This window comes from Lepeophtheirus salmonis, chromosome 1 (assembly GCF_016086655.4).
Source record: "Lepeophtheirus salmonis chromosome 1, UVic_Lsal_1.4, whole genome shotgun sequence".
In the NCBI taxonomy this organism is placed as follows: Eukaryota; Metazoa; Arthropoda; class Copepoda; order Siphonostomatoida; family Caligidae; genus Lepeophtheirus; species Lepeophtheirus salmonis.
Genome location: NC_052131.2, coordinates 9,506,953 through 9,532,285, shown reverse-complemented (window position 1 = coordinate 9,532,285; position 25,333 = coordinate 9,506,953). Strand labels below are relative to the sequence as shown.

Here is a 25,333-nt window from a genome sequence, read left to right as displayed (position 1 = left end):
GTGCTATGTATTCTCTACGCAGCAAGAATTAAGAACTCTTGCATACCTATTAGTCTGGACAAACTCCTCTTAAAATCCCACGAAGACTGGAGAGGTTTGCTATGAATGGAATTGTCTTATTATTTTGTTTTGTTTTTAAATTTTATTATTTAGCAGATTTTTGTTAAGATGTTGTTATCTTTTTTCATTTACCCATGCTTTTTTTTTTTTTTACATAAAAAATGATTGTCACTATTGTTATATTAATTAATTAATATTATTTTGTGATGAAGTTGTTCTGTGTTTTGGAATGTATAGACTTATAAAATTAATGTACAGAGAATATAGAAATAAAAAAAAATAACATCATGACTGTTTTTGACCTGTTTCTTTCTTTTTTAGCGGGAGAGCAAAGGTTGCAAAATGCAATACATACCACATCATATTGAAATAAGAGACTCGATAATTTTATGTATATTTTTATTCAACGCAAAGAACATTGTAGGATTTTTATAATAATATTTCCTTTATTTTTAATTATGTATCCTTTTTTTTATTAACAAGACTCATGATGATAATTATGACGTCATTTTACCATAAATTTATTCCTATTCATTGTTTATAATAATATTATTGTAAGTATGTAAAAAGAATATATAATATATATGTATGTAATATGAATATTAATTTAATACTTTAATAACTAAAAAATGAGCTATTAATATATGTTTTTTTCTTTGTATATAATTAATATGTAAAGGTAGGAAGGGAAACGACATAATATTTTGTTCTTTTTCATAAGGATATACATAAAAAAACAACACGAAAATCTAACGATGGTGATATAATATTTGACAAATTTAATATTACTATTATTATTGATGGAGGAAAGGGCTATAAAAATCTCAGGCCGTTACTTAACGATTTTTTTTAAAAGCTATTTTTTTGGTATATTATATAGTAGTATAATTTATTTCTCTATGTAGCAAAAATAATTAATTAGTGAAAAAATGAAATATGTAGTACATAATTAAAAATTGATGTTTAATTTGTAACTTTTTCTTCTCCTCTTTTGGGAGAAGAACAAAATGGAGGAGAAAGTAGAGGCAAAGAGAGATAGATATATGAAGAGAGAGACAGTGAGAGAGAGAGATAAAAAAATGAGGAATAACTTTTTCCTTTTTTTATTATGGAAACAAAAAGGGGGAAAAAAAGGAAAATTCAGGGTAAGGAGGGCAGATAAATTTTTTACAGTACATAATCTGAACATATTAGCACAAATAATGTATGAAATTTCAGAATCACGCTTCAAAAAAAAAATTTAAGGTGAAAGAAAATTAATTAATTATTATTCAGTCTCTAAAAATTTAAGATGGTCTTGTGCCTCCTTTTATATTATAAGAGTGATGTTTTATAGGTTGCGTGATGCCAATGATTACAACACTCCAATGACGTCATGAGTGGAGTTGTTGATAAACAAAAAAGGGGGATGCAACTTTTTTTTAAAGAGAAAATTACTGAGGACACAAGGGAATCCATAAAATATAACTTTCGAAGATAAATAATATGATATTTTCCAAGTTTTTAAGGTTTGCTTGATAATAATTATCTTCTTTTTTGACTATTTTTTCCCTGCTATTTTCTTTTCTTCGTAATATTTACAAAAAAAAAAAAATCTTTTTTTGTAGGTGTTATTTATTTAGTAGTATAAGAAAAAAGGCTAATATTTTTGGATTTTTTATTAAAAAATTATTTGTTGATGTATATATATATTGTAAATATATACATTTATATTATATAATAATAATTTAATAGATATGAACTACTTGAAAAACTATAAAAAATAATGTCTTAATATTTAGTGTAGTGTATTAATTCAGTATTATAATATGTTTTTTTTGTCTTTTTGTCCTTTTTAAATATAATATATATTGATATTTTATTTTTGTAATGTATTAAATACTATTCAATTCCTGTATTTATAAAAAAAAATCATGATTCAATAAGGAGAGCATAAATTTATTGGGGCGGGATTTATGAAAAGTGTATTTTATAAGAATAATGAAGTTATAAAAAAATTAAATTTACCAAAGGTTGAGATGTAAAAATTTGGACTAATTTATTAATAACTATGTAAGTAATGTTTTTTTTTCTTTTAAACTTTTGACAATGGTGTAGAGCACTTCTCAACCTTTGGTAAAAATAGTGAAAAAAATACTTTTTAATATGTTTTTAATGAACTATTATAATAATTATTTATCTTTCCAATATTGGTCTAATATAAAAATTAACTATACGTTTATAAAAGATCAAAAAAACCCAACAGAAAACAAACCTAAATTGACTCTTGCTTCAGGAGAGAGATACGATTTTTAAGCAGCAAGCAGTGATGTCACTTATTGAAATTTTCTTATCAAACAATTATAGATTATAATATTTTTTGTAAATTAAGTAATAATTACAGGGTTTCCCTTACGCCAACTTTATTTTGTCAGCTAAATTTGTAATAAACTTTTGTATTTGTTTGTAGAAAACTTTTCAATCTATAACATTTGCTTACAAAACATTAATGTGACCAATCATGTTGCTTATGTATAATCTATTAAATATTCGATATTTATTAGAATATTAACGATTATATTATTACCTCTTGGGCTCTGATGAACATAAAAATTAAGGATCTATAAATATAAAGATTAACAAATCTAACCCGTCCTCCTTAACTGTGTAATTTGTATTGTAATAATTTTTTGATATATATTCACAGCACCCTTCCAAGTATAGGTTATTGTTTTGTAAATGAATGCTATTGATCGAAAAGTTAAGTACTTATATTCGACTTAAATTCATGTTTATTAGACAAAGCCTTACTAGGGATTGAAAAGCCCTATATATGTATAAGTAATATTTGATTCTTGTTATTGATTAATTTGCTAGTTGTAAGAACTGGTGTGGATTGTTATTTTCATTGGATTCGGAGGATGGAGGTCCTCCACGGGAGTATAGAAAAAAATCATCCGAATCTTTCGATCCATTATTACTGCTACTCCCACTAGCTCCAAAGAGGAAACTGTTGTTTTGCCGCTGGTTCTGCGTTTGGGTTGACGGAAAGGGGAAGGAGTCGAAGTTGTATTCATTAGATGATGAAGAAGAAGAGCTGGATGAGCTGGATGATGATGAAGAAGAGCTAGAGGAGGACAAGGACCCGTTGGATGAAGAAGAAAACAACTCATTGATAAAGTCATTTTGAGCTTGGATAGTATTTATTGGTTGATACTGACTGCTGCTTCCACTGCTGTTATTTGGTGGCATGATGATGTTGGGATTGGGGCCTTGTTGTTGTGTCTGAGAGGGTTGTTGTTGTTGTCCATAAAATGATGGAATCGAGTAAGACCAACGAGTATTACCCGGGCGAGACCAAAGTGAGTCAGATTTTGGACCAGAGTATCCACCAGTTCCCCCATTCACGTTATTGAAAAAGGGAGCCGAAGCTCCTTGCTTTTTGTGGTGATGGTTTACATGGTTGCTGTTGTTGTGATGATGGTGGTTGCTGTTGCTGTTGTGATGGTTGTGGTGGTGATTTGTATATTTGGTTTTGAGTTTTGTGGATCCAAATTTCGTCTTTGCAAACATACCAGCCGTATAAGTAATGGAGCTTTGATGAATCGCGGGGACACCACTCACATGGGTGCGTTGACCCAGAAGAGACTGATTTGTCTGCTGGACCTGCTGTATCTGTGATTGCTGTTGGTTGGGTTGTGGTGTTGTTTGATTACAATTGCTTGAACGGAGACTACTATTATTACTAGAACTGATGTTAGAAAGTTGCATATTTGAGAAATTTGTCTCCAAATCCGTCTCAGAAGAAAGAGGCACGGACATGTTATAATTTCTCCCGCTTCTTTCCGAATAAATAATTTGTACTGATCCCTTCTCTCCGATCCGATAGCTCACTTCTCCTGGATCAATCCACATGGCCAGATCTGCCGGAAGATTTTCAATTATATCACTAATGGGATTTCCAGATTCACGGGCCGCTCTATTCAATACTGGATCTGCAGGATCAGTTATTTTTAAACAACGATAAGCTGATCCTTTAAAGGGCTGATCTGGATACCAATGATCCTGGAATTTGTCAAGTAATGCAAGCTCTATTTCCTCTCCAAATAAATTCACCCGTCTTCGAGGGAGCTTGTTGTATAGAAAGTTGAGTACAAAGTTCTGAGCAATTTGTATTTCCGTATGCATTGTGGTTATGTATGTAGATAAAAAATTAATCACTGATCACGATATTGGTTGCAAAAGATAACAATTAACACTCTCTTGTAGTTTGGGGGTTTTTTCTTGACAAAATACACTTTTTCGTTTCCCTTCGTCCGTCTTCTGCTTGTATGAAAGGCTTCTGGCTAAGTAAATTTTTAAAGGATTAATGGTAGATTGGTGATAGTAGTACTGCTAGTGACGTAGAACATGCCTGAAAAAAATAAAAATAATAAAAAATAAAATAATTTGTAGAAAGGAGAAAAAAAGTTTGTAATAAAAATGCAAACTATTATTTTCAGGTATTATAACTTTTTTCAACTACTACATATTCATGCAAATACCATTATTCGAACCAATATTGAATTTCTCCAAACATGCCAAAAAAAAAAAAAAAGATTTATTAAATTAATTTTCAATATTCTTCAGCCGTCCTACTTCTTTATTATTCTTGGCTCATATAAATTACCCAGAGGCTCTCTGTGATCTTTCAAAGAAAAAATTGTATTAATAAAAGGCCCACGCTTAGATTGTCCCGTTTTCAAGTTAATATATTTCTTTTCCAAAACAAATACCTTTTCTGCTGGAAACAATAACATAACTTTGTTTGAGCAAAGTATGAGACCTCACACGCCATTTTTAACGTAGTAAAAACCATTTTAATGTTATTTTTTTGCAGTAATTTGGCCATTTTTAGGCCTTTCTACCGTCCCAAATATGATACTATGAGTAAAAAATTTCCTTTTCATAATCTTGAGTATTCGTAGTATCAGTAAAAAATATTGTCCACCTTGTTTTTAATAATTTAAGATGTGCTGAATGATTTGCAGTTTCCCTGTTTTATCAAACATAGCGCAAGATAATGTTCAACAACTGCTACTTCAATCGCCCTGGTTAATTTTTTGATTATGCTTAAGCTTTTTTTGGTACTGTTTATTGAAATAATTAACATATTTGTGGAATTTCATCGAAAATTTTTAATATTTACCCTGAGCACAAAGCCGATGAAATTTCTGGGAAATTGGCAAAAAGTTATATACTATTTGGGGTTTTGTATGTTTATAATAATTTTTTTGTCTGATATATATTTAGATTAAAGTACGTACGTTAAAAAAGTATGTATACCTTTGCTTAAAGAATTGTTATAACAAAAAGTAAAGTTAATTAAAAAAAAATTACACCATGAATACATAATATACTTGTATTTTTTTAGGAAGCAGATTTTAAATGTTAAATTTGTTACTATTAAATATTTCCATATTGCAGAGAAAGAAATACCTAGAGAGGACGAAGTGATTTTGATTGGCAGTTCGGTAAGACTGTTCTATATCAAAATCTTTTGTCTATAGCCGTGAACGTCAGCTATGGCAAAGAGTAGAAATAAAGATACAGTGATCTTTTGAGATAAGGGTGCCGTAACATACAGATTTGATTAAGATACGAGCTGGTGATAAAATAATAATTAATCAATTTTTTAGTTATTTATAAATTCCTTTGTCTTCCGGTCCTGGAACAAAATAAACTCGTATGTCAAGGCATTATTGCATATCAATTTATCTCCTGGTATAAGTTTATATTATAATTTTAACGTCAGTTATTGGAAATAAGTTAATTGGTTCACTTTTTATTACATCGTCAGGGTCAATAATATTTGAAATTATTTCTCTAGTTAGAACTACCGATTATTAATGTAAGAAAAGTTAATAAATGTAAAGTCACATTATACTGATTTTGTCAGCTGATAACTTTGTACAATCATTTGCTCATTTTGTTACCTCTATGCATTTTTTTTAATGTTCCTTTAACTGGTGAGATGGAGTTGCACTGATTAAGTATAAATACACATTATAGTACATTTATTCCATCTGACCTAGGAATCTTTTGGTGAAATCCATATACAGAATGTATATTTCCTTCTCTTGGAGCGACTGGAGCTCGAACTTACGCACATTGAGTTCAAAAGAAAAAAATTCTCCTAAGCCCGCTGTCTTTTGAGCTACATCGTTCTATCCTCTATATATTTCTTTCTCTATGGCTTGACCAAAAACAATGAAAAACTGACAATTATCTCACAGCTCAAAATCAAATTATTAATTACTTTTAAAAACTGAATTTTATAGTCCCCCGACTAGTTTTTGAAATTTCATCGGCTTTGTGCTCAAGATATATCTTTATATACCTATATTTCAATGAAATTGCACAGATGTTGTCATTAGGTCCAAGCACGGTACAAAAAACAGAAGAAAAGGTTATCTTTTTTAGACAGAGTCCCCTAACCTACAATCTACAATATATATGATAACGGAATATAGAAAGAATATTATCAATTTACTTAAGTATATGTAAACATAATATATACTTAAGTAAATATCAAAATCAAATGTCATTCACAAAAAAATAATGATAATTTCAGAGAAAAAACAAAAATCCTGTTTCTGATTAGAGTAAGAATTATGTTTATAAATATAAATAGAAAAAAAAAGGAATTTTTGTAGCGTCCATATGGAAAGCCCACAATAACTTTCTATAAATAAAACAGTAATTATTTATTTTTAAATCTTCTTTCCATGAATCCCATATTTTTTTAGTATAATTCTATCTTTTTGCTAAAGAAGAAAAATGAAATAGCTTTGGCGGGGATAATATATTAACTTTCAAATAATTTATCAAAAAAAAGTGTTAAATTTATGTACGCCTAGAAATAAATAATTAAATAATGAAAATGTCACAAAGTTTCCAGTTCGTGGGGAATAACTTTATGCTTCAAATTCAAAGTGATGTGCTTAATTAGATTAGAAAACGCTGCTATTAAATAAATCAAAAAAATAATCGGAATATATTTCCCGGGGCTTACTTATTCAAGAGCAAATGGGTGTGTTTTAGTTGTATTCCTACCTATTCTAATTAAGATTCAAACGTTATATATAATTATAATACCTCTCAGGAATACCATATTTTATATAACATTATCTTAGATATGGGTTTTTATAAACCATAAAAACCTTTTTTCCCGCCATCTCTCATTATTTCTTTCATCATTGTATTTAGGCGTAATGAAAAGAACTAGAAGAAGACTATCCCTGCTGTTATCAAAGAACAATTTATCTAATTTTTCAGAACGAATTTGGGGGACCAGACAGAGACTAAACAGAAAAACAGATGTAGGCCATAAAATAAAATTTATACTAATTTCGACCCGGAGATTTCAACTCATTTGCTTGTAGTTAATCTAACAAGCTGTCGTGATTGCTAAGAGGCTCTCTCCTCAAACATTCTTTAAGCTTTTAGGGTTATGTGGTCGTTTTTTGTTTTTTAACATATTGGCAGGTCATATGACTTACAACTTTAACTAAATCAGGTTCCATAGAATTTATCAGAAGATATCAATTAATTTTCTTACAATCTGACATTTATTCAAATAATACTATCTTACTTTACTTTGATGGAAATTAAAAGAAAACCGATTGGTCTATTTTTTGGAACCAATATGTAGGAACAAACAGAGACTAACCTGAACTGTAGTTCTCGATCCTAAATTAGTACTAACACAACATTTGATCGTGGGGTAAATCTAATTTTGTAAAATTTTCAATTTATTTATCACCATGAAACAAGATCATTTAATTTCCTATGATGACGTAATAACATATGCTGATGTTATGGGTTCACAAACATAATAAGAGATGAAAACATGTAAATTGAGCAGTGAAGACCTTGTAAAAGGCTTAGACTTAAATGAATTTCAACCCTTAGTAACAGATGCAACTGTTAAAATCAGAGGAAATATTTTACATGCATATTATTAAATATATTTAAAAATGAAGTAATAACATATCGCAATACATAACTAGGCCTCAGGCATTGGAAAGTGAAGAAGAGATATAGAGAAAGAGAAAGTAAATAATGAATTAAGATACTTCCAATCAAAAGAAGGGCCTCTTGTAATCATCAAAAAAAGTCTTTAAATTGGGTAGCTATAGTCCTTGTAAAATTGTGCTTAAATGTCTATTAAACATGCCTTAATTTGTAAGATATATACTCGTTAAATTGTTTGACAAAATATGTTATTGTAATTAGATCATGAGATGACACAATTTTCTGGTTAATTATCTTTAAACGAGGAACTGTTAAAACTTTTTATTCAATTGTATATCCTCAAAACGTATTTTTAGAAAAGTTCATAGGTTTTCTGTTAACAAATGCGAAAACATTATTCATTTGTTGAGTGGTTAGTACAATTTCAAATTGAGTGAAAACCTTAATCTAAACTGAATAGTTGTTATCTTATAGAAAAATAGCAAGTATTTCCACAAATTAATATAACTACAGATTTGAGAATTGTTAAAAACCTCGACAAACGTAAATTATAACAAAGGTATTATAAGTTAAAAACCTCCAATATATTAGTGGTCTTATTAAATTTTCTCACTATTTTGAAAATTCAAATGCATCAGCGAGTAAGGAGTATTAATGTTTTTAATGATCTCCGTCTGTAGATATGGTGTGTCTAAAAGTTACAATATTTTTTTCTTACATTCTCTGAGGTGGGATTTCTACGCTTAATACAAATTCGACAATTTTTAGGTTCCTAAATAGATCGTACAATTTTAGCTTAATTTCAAAGGTTTTTTTTGAGAAAATACTTGCCAATTAACTTTTTTCATGAAATAATGTTATTTAGGCGGAAATTTATAATTCATCTCGTTTTTAAATTTCTAATAATCTGCGAATAAATAAAGGAAATGTGAGCTTCAAAAAACTTTCAAATATTTAAAAAAATGTTTTAGATAATACTTATGTGGAAATATAAGAGTAAAAGTTACTATTTTAAGTATGACTAATAAGAAAGAGATGTTCTCGTATGATTTTATTTTCAAGAATGTATTTTTGAAGCAGTATAATACAGTCTTGGGTCTTCTCACTTTCAATTTACAGAACCATTAATTGACCATAGATATACATACACCAATAAAAAGCATAATATATGTAATATATTTAAACATAATACATTTAGCTTGCAATTCACAACCATGGAGCCAACTCATGAAAAATTAGGAGTTGGCTAGCACTAGTGCGCCGAAGTAATGGACATTCTGAGACTATCTGAGGATTGGCAAGGCAATAGTAATCCCCTGAATCAAGGATATCACTGTAAACCGTCTCCGAGTATTGGAACAGGAGAGTGTCATGTATCTAAAAAGTATCTGAAATGATTAGAAGATCACTGGTACGACTTCATCTCAAAAGACAAATGACACCACTCAATCATCAGATTCAAAAAAATGTCGTTGCTAACAATTCCCCTCTCATCAACACCATCAAGGAAGAGTGTAGTAGGATAGAGAAGGGCTAGGCGAAGGTTGCACTTGTAGTTGCTTCTGGAACCATGTGGAAAAGGTGATTGGGACTGAAGGCACCAACATTTAAAGGAAGCCGATTCAGTGTGTCGTAAATTTTTTAACAGCTTTTAAACTATAAAAACATATTGAATTTCTTACAAAATGATACTCATTTTCCTCGCTTAAATAATATTTGGCAAAAGTAAGAAGTCCCAGTACATTAAGAAAGTTTTATTTTTTATAAGATGTCTTTTCAAAATTGTACTTTAAGAAATGTTTTGATTAGATATTACTTAAATGAAAGAGAGAGAGAGAGAGAGAGAAATAAAAGTCAACGAATCTTTGAACTTTATCCATTCTTTCTTCTTTCCATTTTGTTCATGAAACATTTATTATTCTTATTAGTATTATTATATGCTATTATTATTTCCCATTCCCTGGAAAGAGCTCAAATGACCTCTTTTTATATCCCTAACCCTAATTTCTCCCTTTCTTTTTCATAACCATTGAGTAAGGACAAGCGTACAAAGAGAGATTTTAAAGATAGATTCTATGTATGCGTATACTGTATATGTATATTGGTATTTCTACAAACAATCTACGTTGGTTTTCTTTGGTATGAGGGGTTATACCCTACCTTGATAATCCTTTACTCTAATAACAACCAAAAAGTAGTTGTTCCTTTTATCTAACCCCACGAAATAATATTACATTTATTAAATATACATAGGTATATACAACCTACAGACATTTTTTTATAAATGCTACAAATAAGAGGCTCCAGAAATTATGAATCCTCCGTTATCTCCGTAGAAATCTTCGTCTGATTACTTTCATGGAATGCTTAGACACATTCAAAGGGATATTTTAGCTACATGAAACGTTCTTTGCCCTTAGTTCATATATATATATATCTAATAGGACAATGAGTATCTGTACCATTCCCAAAAAATTGGATTCAGGAATTTAGCTGTACAAAAAGATGGATGCGACAATATGTTACACACACAACAGATATTATGTATTTGTATTTCGGTTTAGGGATGCAAAGTAGGCTTAATAAGCTCCTCATTTCATGATGCAATTCGCTACTTAAAAAAAGGTAAGGGATATATGATTATCAACATAGAATCATCTACCAAAGTTTAATAATTTTTTATAATATTTCATATAACTCAGAGTTTAATAATTAAATATACATGTAAATAATCCAGAAAGGAAGTGACGTTAGCATCAAAACTGTTTCCTTGCATTTGAGTAAGAGTTTAAGGTAAAAAGCAGCAAAATAATAAAACAAAAATTAACTTTTGTCATCCCTTGTGAATACTTTTCTTGGGCACCCTATTTCCAAACTTCTTAATTGCCGTGTGAACAACAATTTGTGGTAATGTTACGCTCAGAGTATTCCTCTGTCTGTCTCTACCTTATTTGATTTTATAGACATATGTATAAAGATTCTTAAATTGGAGAGATGATGGTATGAATATCAAAATATGTAGAGCCCTTAGACAATTATGTGTATAAAATCACTGCGAAAGCGACACATTATGCCACCTATTGTCTTAAGTTTTACTCATGGCCATGTCCAACGACAGAAGAATACTAATGGATAGCGTTCATGTTGTAGGGGAGAATAAAACATTAAATACAATTAAATGCCTTCATTTATTTAAACAACTATAACTGCAACTCCCACAGTTAGACTATTTAGTTATAATTATTATATAATGGGGCATAAAGTTTTTATTGAATACTAATCAATATTTATGTACATAATAAATAAATTATGTACATAAATCCCTCCCCCCCCACCCCTTAGACAACCTACTTAAGCTTTAAAGGATTACTAGAGTAGGTTGAGCTGCCGTTACCCGGATATTTAGAAATTAAAATAAATTCTGAACTCAAGTGCTTCATATAAAAGAAAAAAAAATTATTGTCGCTACATATTGTTATGTATCATTGTTCAATTTTTTTTAAAAGTTATGTATTATTAAGTTAAGAGAAGAAAATATATTCAAGTTAAGCGGTCATTTGCTCAACTTCTATATTATTGTCAAAAATCCTTTGTTTTATTCTCTCTTCTTCTCTAAATCTTGTAATCTCTTTTAAAAAGATACATACCAACATGCAATAATTCATAGAATTTTTCGGTCTTTATTTTTTGTTTTATATGAAGTAGTCGTTTGTTAGTAAAAAAGTTTGTTTTTAGTATAATGTTATTTCAAAGTCAGAATGACCTGGAAAATTGTTAGCAGAGTCATCTTTTGAGCCGTAAACCCCTAAATGAAAAAGTTCAACAAAATACATTGATTCGTTTAGACATAATTCTCGAACCCCCTCCCCCCACACACAGATATTCGCATTTAATATACATATTTATTTTTATTTAATAAGTTTATCACAATGAAACTACTACTTTTTAAACAAAATTTACTATATAAAATATTGCTTTGAACAAAGCCTCAACTCAAGTTATAAACCTGGTAAGAGCCTCTATGATTGCACTCTCATATTATTTGATCGATTCCTTTGTAATAACAGACTTAACCAGGAACTTTTTTTTATTACTCAAATATAAGTAAAATAAATCATTGATTCGTCGTCTTTATCCTTGCTTTGCACTCATTTTTCGTACTCAAACTTTCGAGAGTTAATGTATCTTACAACTATCAATACAAGAATATAAAGGAGGAAACGACCATATCCATTGGTAGTTGACTAATTATTCAGAAAATATGGAATTATTATTTAATCATTCTTAAAAATTGTTATCAGCAGCTTAACTAAAGCTAACCCAAACTCTACAATTAACATTCTGAACATTGATCACAGTTAACAACAAAATGCGTAATATCTTTTTTTGTGTTATTGATGTGTCAAAAATGCAGCTTTATTGTATATCAGCGGGGTATGCCTCAGTTGTTATTTAAGCATGTATTTTTTTGTTTTCAGAAAATTTATAAAATATAAAGTGCTAAAAAATTGTCAATACAGACAATAATTTTTATACCTTGGTCGTACATTAAGTTATATATGTACTCCTTTTACTATGAAGTCTTTAGCATCCAAATCATGATTTAAAAAAAAAAGAAGTATATTAAGTGCATACTCTAAAGGTCCATAGACAAACATGATATTTTTGCATTCCCACCCTGTAAATATACCTACTACAAACCCCTTGCAGCAATAAATAATGCATTTTATGATATGGGAAGCTTTATTCTATTTTTTTGAGAGTACGAGAGAATCAATAAATAATATTGATAAAAATATTTAATTTATTTAATTACATTTTTGCTTTCTTAATAATTGACTCTGCTTTCCATATCTATATTATTTATAAGTTTCAAATTGATTTATATAGATATATTTAAGAAATACATATATATATATATATAATATGTCAAAATGGGTAAAATAAATTGATTTAAAGTAGATAATTCAGGTGATTTATTTATCTGGAGTCGGTTATCAAGCATTAAGGAAATGTTATAAATCAAATATAGAGATATATAGATGTACATAAATTAAGTTTGTATCTTTCAAAAAAAGTAATGCTCCAAAGTGTACGGGTAACTGATTTCACAAATATGTTAACCGGACTGTACGGCAATGCATTTATCCGTCCTAATTTATTCGGTCCAGCCAAGTCATAGGATTGGCCCTATCCGTCCTTGGAACAGGTCCTTAGGTACTAGAACTGATTAAAAATAGAATAAATACAGTTGAGTGACGTCATCAAGGAAAGAACTTTATAAGTTTTTAGGACTGATATGCAGTTCTGAACTAGACATACTGAGACTGAACTGTACAGGACTGTAGTTTTCAGTCTTAAATATGGACCAATACAACACTAGCTACGAAGTAATACTGTTATTTATTATAACCAGTATCCCAAACCTTTCGTATAATTGCGCCTCAGTATTAACTACCAAATTGTGCGACACTCTCAGAACAACTAATCTTAATTTTTATTCAGTTTGAATATACAAGGTTGTTTACAGTAGGAATACTCTCTCAAAAAAAAAATGCTCATAGATGATTTATTACATTAAAATATCTATAAATACTTCTTTTACAGGTTTAAATAGTCCAACAATTGGCATATGAATACCATTAAATGTGTTTGCCCTGTTTTTGATCAACTTGGCAGATACACCTTGTCAATGACTTGCTGTTAGTACGTATAACCTCTTTCTGAATATTTTGCCCATGCGGCTTGCATCAAGGAGTCCTTGTTGAGCTTGGAAACTGAATGTACCTCCCCGTCGATCACATACTACATTACAAAGTCACGGGGTTAAAATAAGTTGAAGAAAAACGCCAAAAGGGCTCAAAATGGACTTTGTACTATTTTTGAACTGGATTTGTAGAGTAGGCTAAAAAGAAACACTACTATACATATTCTTGACTTGGATAATAAACACTTAACTAAATGACGTTAAATTTAATGGTACTTTATTTCTAGAGCACAAACAAAGACTAGCTAGAAAGGTTTTTCTCAAAATGGAGTCTGGTTTACACTTGTATTCTTTGACGAATTATCGTCAAATTCTATCTTCCAAGTATTATGATCAATCCTTTGGGGCCGTCACAAATTGTACTTAAAAAAATCATCGCCACAACGAAAGATATAAAATTGATAATTTTTATTTGAATGGGGTCATATTGGGGACAAATTAAGCCTCAAAAATCAAATAAAGGCTTTAAACTATAGTGAAAATCCTTGGGTATTTCAAATTATCCTAGAAGATTGAATAAAAAGTCCTTCATTTGAACAAAATATGTCTACGAAACATTGGGCTGTTTGTATACATAATGTAAAGAGATAATGTGGACATTTAGGATTTCTTTGATTTTTGTTTAAGATTGTTTTTGTGTTCATTCCCTACATAGATTTTTGTAAAAACATCGTTCCAAATTCTTAAATACGTAGTAAAGGAGTGACGTACTGTAATGAACCAGCTTTGAGGGATTGCAGCTTTTAAATGATTGATAAACTATCACCCACAAAATAACTATTATAATCTATAATCAGCACAATAGTTATGTGGCGTTCAAACTAGTGAAAATATGTGTGTTACTAGTACAATATCAGAAACTCAATTTCTTGGTATTTCCATAAGTTATGTACCAAATTATTGTTCATAAGGTCAAAGTTAGAAGACCGGCCTACAATATATAAGTTTATTATTTAACTACCAATAAATAGGTGAATACATTGCATATTCTTTTGTAATCATTATTTATGTCAGATCAGCAATAATAATTTAACATATTTGATATGAATAATAAAAATGTTGCTACTTCAAAACTTGTTTATAATGTTCATTTTTAAATATTTTTTTTTGATAACTTCATTATACAAACATTATACATATTCCAAAAAAATATTTGAATGTTCAAAGCTTGCCTATAGCTACGCAAAGTGTACAAAGCCTTTGAAAACTAATTTATTGATATCTAATTGCTGGTGGGTAAAAAATGAGCAAAAAATCTACACACTTTATGCTTGCGTTCCAATGCTTAACAAAATTTACAAACTATATACTAACAATGGAATGGCGACCATATAAAAAATAATAAAACAAATAAATTAATGGCTGAATAACGCTGGTATATAGCCGTAAAACTTTAGGGCTAGAACAGTACGCTAAACCCACGCTTCGATATGAACTGCAGTATACCCTTCATGGTATACGGTTCGGTACGGTATAAAAGTAAATTGTTTTTATTTAATATAATTAATATAGTTTTTCAAATTTTCGATATTTTATTCTTTAATATTTTCTTTTCTGTAAAAATAGATTGTTTCTAAATATACTAAACTTCTCTAAAAAACAAAGTTGATATAAAATGTACATGGGTTAAATAATACTATTATTCATGAATTTAAATTTTTTTTTTAAAAGATGAGTTTGTCTACATTTTCCGGTAATGAACAATATCATTTTGGAGTTACAATAGGCTATCTGTAGAAAAAATTATTTTGCTTGATACAAATGTACCTGTAGTGTCAAGGTATTGCAAAGTTAATTTGGAAACATTAGAAAGTTTATTCAAATTATCCTTACCGCAGTACAACCCCGAACAGCACCAGTCCTAGTAAACATAAGCTAATGCACATCAATGCTTTTTATACGCCTAAGAAATGTTTTAATTAGGACATTTTAAAAACCTTTTATATATTTCAGGGTCCAGAAAGGATTAATCGAAATATCATAATTTAAGCCTTTGAAAATTTACTTTAAGCTATGCCATTTGATTTTAATATCGATACAAACCAGTCAAGTCAGTTATAACATAACTATAAGATAAAATCAAGTTGTAGACCATATCCTCATTTCTAATTTAAACCATTTGTGAGTAAAAAATACATATGTAGTTTCAAGTACATATTGTACAACTTTTAAGGATACCCCTTATGCATTCCTGGTGAATGTACAACGTACATAATGCCTTGGTTAACCAAGTAAATACGTGTCTATGTATATTGTTCATACATAGAATTAATCCTTACAAAAAAAAAAATTGCTTAATCATTACATATATATATATATAATTAACCTCTGTCTCTTCCATCCAAAAAAACGTTGACCTTGAAAATACTTCTGTTCTTATATATACATATATGTATAAATAGATATGAAAGCCTTTTAAAGACAGAAAATAATAAGAGGAGGGGTCGTAAAAAGGAAAAAAAAAAAAAATAGAGAGAGAAAAAAATTACTAGGAGTTGAATATATGATTTTTTTTTTTTCAAACATGGAACACAACGTACAAAGTTTGAGAGGGGCCCTAACAAAAAAATATGTATAGTAATCATAGTATAGTTACTACTTGTCTATAAAAAAAATTGGTTGATTAATTTTTAGTTGGAGGGAGAAGAGAAAGGAAAAAAAAAGGAAAGAAGTAAAGGAAGAAAAAAAGAGAGAAAAAAAAAAAAAAGGAGAAAGTCGGATTGCTGTTTTTGTACGAGTACTTTCACTTTTATGTATACATGTATCCGCATGATGATCGCATTTCCTTGTAAAGCTCCACTCACATACAAACAAACAGCAAGAGAAGAGGAGGAAAAACAAACTCTGTGTCTCAGTAATCCATCATTAAGAAGTCGTACTATTACATCTATTATCATTATTGATGAAGAGGGGGGGGGGTTGTGACCTTTCAAGGACAGACACAAAGACACAAAGAAAAACAATATTTATTCCCTTTTCCTCATTGTCTGCTGTTCTATGACGTAGAAGAAACAAGAATTTGTCATGTTTAATAAATTATAAGTATATTTTTTTTTTGTAAAGGAAATTTGCGAAAAACAAAGATGACGTATCCAGCTAAAATCAGGTTTGAATTATTTTTTAAAACTCAATAAGTGAGCTAAAATGATTGTGTAAGTTATCCTCTTTAAAATATAAATTACAACTTTTTATGATTCATTGGGTGAAAGCACTCCTTTTTACGATTTAGTTTTGAAAGTTAAATTGAAAATAATCTATCTACTGTATAGAATTTTAAATGAGAAGCCTCATCAAAAACTCAAAGCTTTAGCTATCATAACCGCATACTTAAAAGGGAGGAATCCACTACTGAGGGTGTATCATATCTTGTAAAAAACTATTATGAAAATAGCTGGAAAAAGAACAAAATCATTTTTTCTCCATTTCTTCTTTTTTATTACAGTCTGCTTTCATGTTGACACGTCCCAAATACAAATGAAACTATAAGCATAAAATCGAGTTTCATAAAAGCCTAACCCATACAATAAATAATAATAGCTCATTCTTTATTTTAAATCCCATTTGTACTAATTTACTGCACTGCCTTCTGCGTAGTTTGTTCTTAAATGTGACAATGAATCCATTTCTTAACTCTTATTTATGGGGCAGAAGGGGGGGGGGCATGGAGAGTATTTTCATGTTTAATATCCCCTATATTATTATGTACATATATGGGAGCCCAAGATAGAGTGATCGAAAAATGTGTCTAATAAAAGTTAAAGAGTAAATACTCGTAGGGCACTCAGCTTTGAGGGATAAAACTTTTTATGTTTTTTTTCCCTCACAAATGTGTAGGGGATTCAGTGATTGTAAGTCAGTTTCATTAAACATTATCCAACTGCCTGTAAACGGTCGATTAATCAACTCGTCGAAGACATAATAGTCAGCTCCTAAGTTTTAGCAGACGACAAATTAGTCACAATCCTAGTCGAGATAAGATCTTCTGTCAATTGTTTACTCTTGTCTAATAAATAGTTTTCTTTTTCAGTTTTGTTGTTGATAATTTAACATCTATAGTGCGTCAATATAATTCACCATAATTTTCTAGGGAATAGAGATGTAATCCTCACTAAATGTTGAAAAAATTGTTTTAGTTTGTTGTTATCTTTGTTGACGGGCCACATCTCAAGTGTAAAAAATAATGATTAAAGTATAGTACAATAAGTCTGAAGAATGTCTTCATACGGCAATTACCAGTTAATTTAAAGCTTTTTATAGAGGAGGAAAGGTCGAGAGTTATCGCCATAATAAAGATCACAATCTGCTAATCATTCACTTCAATTATGTTGATATTTTTTGTAGGCTTTCTCGCTTCTTCTTATATTTTTCAACATAATAGGCTTCATTTAATATATATATATAACATATACGTATATATTTATGACTGAACCGTATTTACGACTTAATGGGTAGCTATCCTTTTAATGATCAATTTTGAAAAGTCTTGCATTCTTTTTTTCTCCTATTTTTTCTCAAAAAGGGAGAATGTTTAAGACATGACTTCAATTGATAATGATGCCAAAAAAAAAAAGTTATTATAAAAATATCTAATTAATTGAATGGTTAAATTTTTTGTTATTGTTAACATAATAATAATTATACCCATGACCATTGGCTTAGTAACAAGGCCTTAATATATTTCTAATCATATAAATAAATAATAGTCAAAAATATCACTTTTTATTATTTCTGTTTGTCAAGGTTATACTCTCTAGGCATTATTTTTTAAGTAAATTGTCTATATTTAAGGCTTCATAGCTAATTTGACGCTGATGGTTTAGTCGAGTGTCTTTTTAATTAGATTTATAAAACTTAACTATATAGATGGGGTGATTTAGGAACAACAAAAAACGGCTAAGCAATAACAATGTTAGAAGAAATATCCTATTAATTATTGTTATCATTTACAGGTCAATATTTTATGGACATATTTTTATTCATGAGAGGCTTTGTATTCAAGTTTCAGAATGATTTGAGATACCCGATAGTGTTTAATATAGTTTGTAACCTTAATTTGGTTTATAAGACTTATTTTGACTCTGATATGGCTTTTCAATATAATATTATCAATGAATTATTGTTTTTAGAACAGCTTTTAAAAAAAAAAATTCATTTAAAACTACCTGCTACATAAAACCCTTATATGGGACGTATGTAACTCAAAAACAAAATAAAAGCCAAACAATATATCTCCACAGACTTTAATAACTTTTGATGTAAAGAAAATAATGTTACCTAAATTTTAGTTTCCTAAATTTGTCAGATATAACCTTTTTAATAAAGTTTTATTTTCTAGTAATCTTGTTGTAAAAAAAAGTTTTCAATAAGTAGCAGTGTCGTAACTTCAGTGTTTGACCACTAGAAGGCCATAATTCCAACTGAAATATAAAAAGAAATTAAAATGGCATTCAAATGAATTTGCAAAATCATGAGCACATTCTAAGTCTTTATTCTTGTAAATATTTTATATCTAAATATAACCTCCCAGAGACCTGTGACTACTCAAAGTGAAAATGAAGGGCCATTAACTATAATGAAAAGAAACAAAATTTTGTTGCTATATAATAACTGTAAATCCTCTCGATTGCTTGACCTCTTTTATAGAAACAAAAATGTTAAATTATTTTTCTGTTCTAAAAAACTAATCATTATTTCAAATTTTGGGCTTTTATAAATATAGGAAAAATTATTAAAAATATTTCTAGTAAATATTACAATTAAATGTAATCTCAAGCTTGTCAACCGAAAAGAGTAATCCCAGAACTTGTAGAGGTCCTTGTTGTAAAAAGTTCCAGTAAGAGTACTTTTTGTATAAAAGGTCAGTTTTTAGCGTGAGCTAAATTTTATTCCCTTTATCAATATTTTCACATTTCAGAAATATAATCTGGCGGCCTTTTCTTAAATATAAATGATTATTTTTTGGGTGCAAAAAATATGATTAATGTTAAGAAAAGGCTAAACCTTCTTTAGCCTCTTTTTAAAGTGTGCGTCCATATTTCATTCGTTAAGGTTTTTATAAAAAATAATATATTTCTTTTGGCTTTAAATTATATTCAGTACAGTACCCCCATTCAAGAGCCAGTGCTGGGACAAGCGACCCTAGTATTCCTTTTAAAGCCGTCCCTGGCTATATAATAGGTATACTCTAGCAAATATACTTTATGCAACCATAAATATAATGCCTAAAAAGTACACGTAACTTCTAAATATGTAATTGAAAATCTATCATATAGTTTCTATTATATTGTAGGTAAAGTATCTATTATAGAAAAGTATAAATACATTTTCTTACCCAAGATATATATATATATATATTGAAGACGTTGAACTGACTAAGAGATAGAGAGTCTATGAAGTAGTACGTTTAGTTGTTCTCGCTTCCTTTATCTGTAAAAAGGCAAAGATTTTTATTTTAAAATGTTCTATCTACATACTTTTGTACAACTATCAAAATCATGGATCATTAACTGATAAAAAACGATAAGGAGAGGGGGAGGGGGTAAGAGTCATCATTAAAGATCCTTATTATCATATTTAAGTACCATGTAGATACTTCGTTTTATTGCCATGATTTATTTTCCTTGACTAAATTTATTTTACATTATTTGAAATCACTTTATTTTTTTTTATTCAAAATACACAAAAAAAATCTCAATGGCTCATAATACATTAATTTGAATATTGAGAGCTATATGCATATGTCTCAAAATGACTTTTTCCCTCTTTTCCAAAGAGAAGAATTCTCTTTCTCTCTTAAAAAAATGATTTCCCTAATTTCTTTTATATATTAATATAAATTTTCAATGGTTGAAAATTTGAGTAGAAAGCTTTTTTTAATTTCGATATAGCAAAAATGGATAACGAACAAAATAGTCATAAATATACTAAATTGAAATGAAAGTGACAATAGACTTAAAACAAATAATTTGTACAAATTTGATGAGCAAACATAAAACAAGTCCTAACTGTTTCTCCTTAAAATTAATTGACATTTTTAATTCATCCTTTCCGGGCTCCCACATATGTACGAGTATAAGGGTTTCAAAACATCAAAATATCCCCATCATTACATAACAAACATTTAGATAGCATATAGCGATCTACATGCAAGCAGAGGGAAGCTCAATATTGATCATACACTAGTATGTTTGCAAAGCTTTTTTCTACATAATTTCAGCACTATTTAGCCGTTAGTTTACTCTTGTTTGTATACTTATTTTGCCTATGGTCGGGGTTCAACTGTTAGCATATTATTTCCCCCCCTCAGTATTTGAATAGTAGGTAACAGGGAACTACCTTTCAAAAGGCCAGAATACTTAGTTCTTAACTTTTTTTTATTGCGTGGGTTTTTTTTTTTGTAGTTGCAACTTGAACATTGTTTTTAATTTTCTAACTTTTATATTATTATTATTATTTAATTATAAAGTGTAACGACGTGAGTGTGTGCTCAAAAATGAAGGAGAGTAGGGCCAATCATTTGTTGGGATTTTATAAGTGTAATATGTCCCTATTAGAATTACAGTAAAATTGGGGATCGAAAAATAAGTAATTCCCACCTTTGATTTGGTTTGATACAGAGTGAGATTTTTGTTTATCTCTGTCTTTTGTAGCTGCTTGCAACGAATGTAAGCTGCTCTTTCCCAAAATTTTATTAAAATTTTGTATGAGTTAGGAGGTTAATTTTCGTTTTTTTTGCACACTTAAAATGCTTACTATTTACTACCCTTGTGTTGAGCATTGAACTTTTGCACTGCAGAACTTATTAAATTAATTCATCGTCACATTTAAAACCAAATTGCGCATTAGGCAATCGTTTTGGTAAAAATGGGATTTAAAATATACTAGGGACATGGATATATATATATATTTAATTTTATATAAAGACAGAGTTGAATGTTTTATTTAAACAATCCTCTAGGTTTTTTATTGAGTAAAAAATCCCAGATATATTATAAACATCCATTTGCCGTTTTTTTCGTTTATGTTTATTTGTCACATATGTGGTTATAGATATCATTAAAAAATGACCACCCACTGTTTAATGACAATTTTTAATGTTTGTCTTTTAAATTAAATAAAAAAAAAATTCAAATGTGAAACTTTATATATAGCTTAAAGTCATTAACAATAATGATAATTATGAGGACCCCATAAAAGGGATTATAACTCTGTTTAGACATGAATTTATGCTGTAGATATGTGATAAGTTAACACAAAAGTAATCTTGTACAAAAACCAGAAGAAAAGGAAAAATATCTATTCATTTTTGTATATAATATACAGCCTAATGCTTCACAAACATATTTCCATTTATTATAGGCTTTGGATTCTAACTTCTGGGACAGGATGTCATACCCAAGAATGTTAAATATACCTTAAAGACTTAGTTGTATTTTTAAACTCAATTTGCCCCCGATTTGACTTCATGTGAACATAATTCTTTAGTTATTTATTCTGTCATTGTGACGATTAATTTTTCCTTAGTATAATAGTAGTATAATTTGCTATCCATGCAAAAGGACAAATAAAAATATTTTATTCATATAAACAGACAATAACTATTCGTCAAATAAAAAATGTATATAGTCCAGATTCAATTTAAAAAAAAAATCTCCAAGCTTGTTTTTGTGTTTAAGGTCTAAATATGTATAATAGATCCCCCATTTCTTTTTCATTAGGCTGTTTTCTTCTCTTTCTATTCATCTATGTCTAATATGCGTAGGTATGCAATTATTTTAAAACCGAATGGAATCGATTTGATTAAATACTATATCTCTCTTGTACAGTTATTAAACATATTGAGAGAGGAAGAGAGAAAGAGAGAGATAGGAAAAGAGAAACAGAAAGAGAGTGAGAGAGAGAAAAAAACAATGAGAAAGCTCCCTTTATTTATAATCCTTTCCTTTTCTTAAAATCTCAGCCGTCACTTTCCTTAATGTGTACCTACTAGAATAAAAATATAATTGCGTTAATTACTTACAAGTAACAAATATCTATCAAAAAATGGTTACTCCATCCGGAATAAATGTCTAAATACTATTCTAGGTCTATATATGTACAATATGTATTATAAAAGACCCCTATGTAAAATTTGTTTACATAGAGAAATATCCCTAAACATTGCGTCAAAAATATTTTTGACCATGAAATTCTAATTTTTTTCCGAAATTAGTCTTTGTGATGTTGCTATGCCTTATTTGTAAATCTTTTTTAAGAGGTAGGGGTAAAAGGCACAACCCACAATTCCTTACTAGTTATATCTCTCTACGAAACACAAAAAACAAAATATTTTAAATATGCCTGATGTTTGATTGATTATACATATTTATGCACAATTACTATAAATATATTACTAGGTAGGTAACTGGCTTCTATGGCTTCTACAAATAAGTCAACAACTCTCATACTTATGTATATATGAAATACTTATAATCAGTTCTCTAAAAATATAAGGGAAATTATGTTCTTATATGTGTTTCAATATAAAAATAATATCATGAAACATGTCCTCTATTGAAGGACAAACAACGACAGCTATGAAGTTTCTTTAGTTACAAATAAGGAAAGCTATTTCAGGTACAACAATTCAATATATTTGAAGTCATAATGAAATAATGTGCTGTTAGTTTAAAGGGGGGAGGAGGCAAATAACAACACAACGAAGGTAGAGAATAAGTAAAAGGAGGGGGTTGCCTCTCAATCCAGGTAAAGGTACATAGTATTATTCTAATATCAAAAGCCTGTTTATTGTTCTTCTTAACCTGCTTAATTATGCATGATTTAATTATTAAAAAAAAAGAAGGGAAAAATAATAGTATATTCTACAGAACATGAAAAAGGCACCAAAAGAAAAGGAGCAGAGAAGAAGCAGTTTGGATTTGAAGACATAGGATTTGGGCCTCTGAAACGCGGAAGAGGAATAAAAAATAAATCTGCGCAGTATTTTAACTATTATGATAAATATATATATTTGCAAAATATGTGGGGGGAAAAGGAAAGAAAAAAAAAGGAAAAATCTCAGAAAGCTTCAGAAAAAAACTATATATATGCGAAAAGAAAGCATTTAACAAATTATAATAATAATTATTAAAATTTGTTGCGATTTACAGTAAACGTGATTGTTTTTCTATCTACTGATTTAACTAAAATACCCTTTACTTCTCATCCCCCTTTCCCCTAAGGTAGGCCTTATCAATTCAGGCAGGGGGGAGGAAGGAAAGGAAGAGAAAATACATTTAAAAAGACAACAACTATTATTATGATTGTTCCAGGATCTACATCACTCACGTGATAAATAATGTAAACAAAAACTATCTGTCAGAATAATAATATTTACAAACCTTATTTGACGAAACGAATACGAGCTCTCTAAAAAAGTTGGAGTTATCTTGATTTTACTTGCTTGCTTTTTCCTGGGTTACGTAGGAGATGGTTGAGAAGGGATTCACAATTATTTTTTTTGGTGTTAAAGAGATCTGAATCACAAAATATTTTTTGTATCAAAAATATAGTGTTGTATAACTCTTCTTTATTTTTTTTGGAAATATCAAAAATAAATAATTTTGATGGATTGAATAAATAGATAAATAAATTATTATATAAAAACTTTTAGAATATAAAATATTTTTTTAAATGGTTTTTATGGTATTGATAGTGTAGTGTCCATATATACGTATATATACATATCTTGAAGTATATAGCAAGCTTTACGATGTCATTAGCGTACTGCGATCAACGTACTTGTCAAAATATGAAATTTTCCCTTTTTATGTTTCTTTTTCTACAACACGCTGCTCTTCAGCAGCTCTCTCTCTCTCAATAGGGGAAGAGCGCGGGTGTAAGCCCCTTACATTATTTTACACACTCTCGTTCTCTCAAGACTACCTAAATATACTACTAGCAGCCTTCTGTCACACACCACAGAAAAGTTAGTCTTTTTTGGTATGTAAAATACATGTCCTTATCTGAGTATGAAATAAGTCCTTACAAAATATCAACTTTTACTACTATGAACCTTAGAAAACCCTTTATAAATACATAAAAGTACGTTATAAATGTATAGTTAAATAGCAAAGAATGCATTTTCTATTAAAAAGTGGTAACTCAACGTCATCTAGGGGCTATTTTTGCAACTTTATATTTATTATGTTTTCACTTTTTCCCCTTTTCTCTTGTATAGAGGAGGGATTTCTTTTATGAATGCGTTGTTAAAAGAGGAAGAGAAGAAGAAGTGAAAGTTTTTTCCCTTCTATCCCCCCCCCCCCTCCTTGTATAACAGCTTTCTTTTTTCTTACTCTCTCCTTCTACTTGGGATATAGCCCAAGCAGGGCCTGTTTTTATACATTTATTTTGTTCTTCTTTTTATTCAAGTCATTTTGAGGGGCCGCATACATTTTGTCTCCTTTTAATTTATTATCTTTAAAAGAGGCATTTCCAATCTTGTATATTTGGACTTTTTTTTAAATATTTATT

At 29.3% G+C, this 25,333-nt stretch overlaps 1 protein-coding gene across 3 annotated transcripts; it reads right to left on the bottom strand.

Annotated features, from left to right (window-relative positions):
- Positions 1-1,916: 1,916 nt before the first annotated feature.
- LOC121116416 (uncharacterized) lies at positions 1,917-24,610 on the bottom strand. Of its 3 annotated transcripts, XM_071887699.1 has the most exons (4): positions 24,202-24,603; positions 20,154-20,248; positions 19,097-19,239; positions 1,917-4,453 (listed from the first exon to the last, which is right to left on the bottom strand). In XM_071887699.1, the coding sequence occupies exon 4, from the start codon at positions 4,225-4,227 to the stop codon at positions 2,905-2,907; it is 1,323 nt and encodes a 440-aa protein (XP_071743800.1). In that variant the 5' UTR covers positions 4,228-4,453; positions 19,097-19,239; positions 20,154-20,248; positions 24,202-24,603; the 3' UTR covers positions 1,917-2,904. The 3 variants fall into 3 exon arrangements, with proteins under 3 accessions (XP_071743800.1, XP_040566605.1, XP_040566611.1); XM_040710671.2 differs by lacking the exon at positions 19,097-19,239 and having other exon boundaries at positions 24,202-24,606; XM_040710677.2 differs by lacking the exons at positions 19,097-19,239; positions 20,154-20,248 and having other exon boundaries at positions 24,202-24,610.
- Positions 24,611-25,333: the final 723 nt, after the last annotated feature.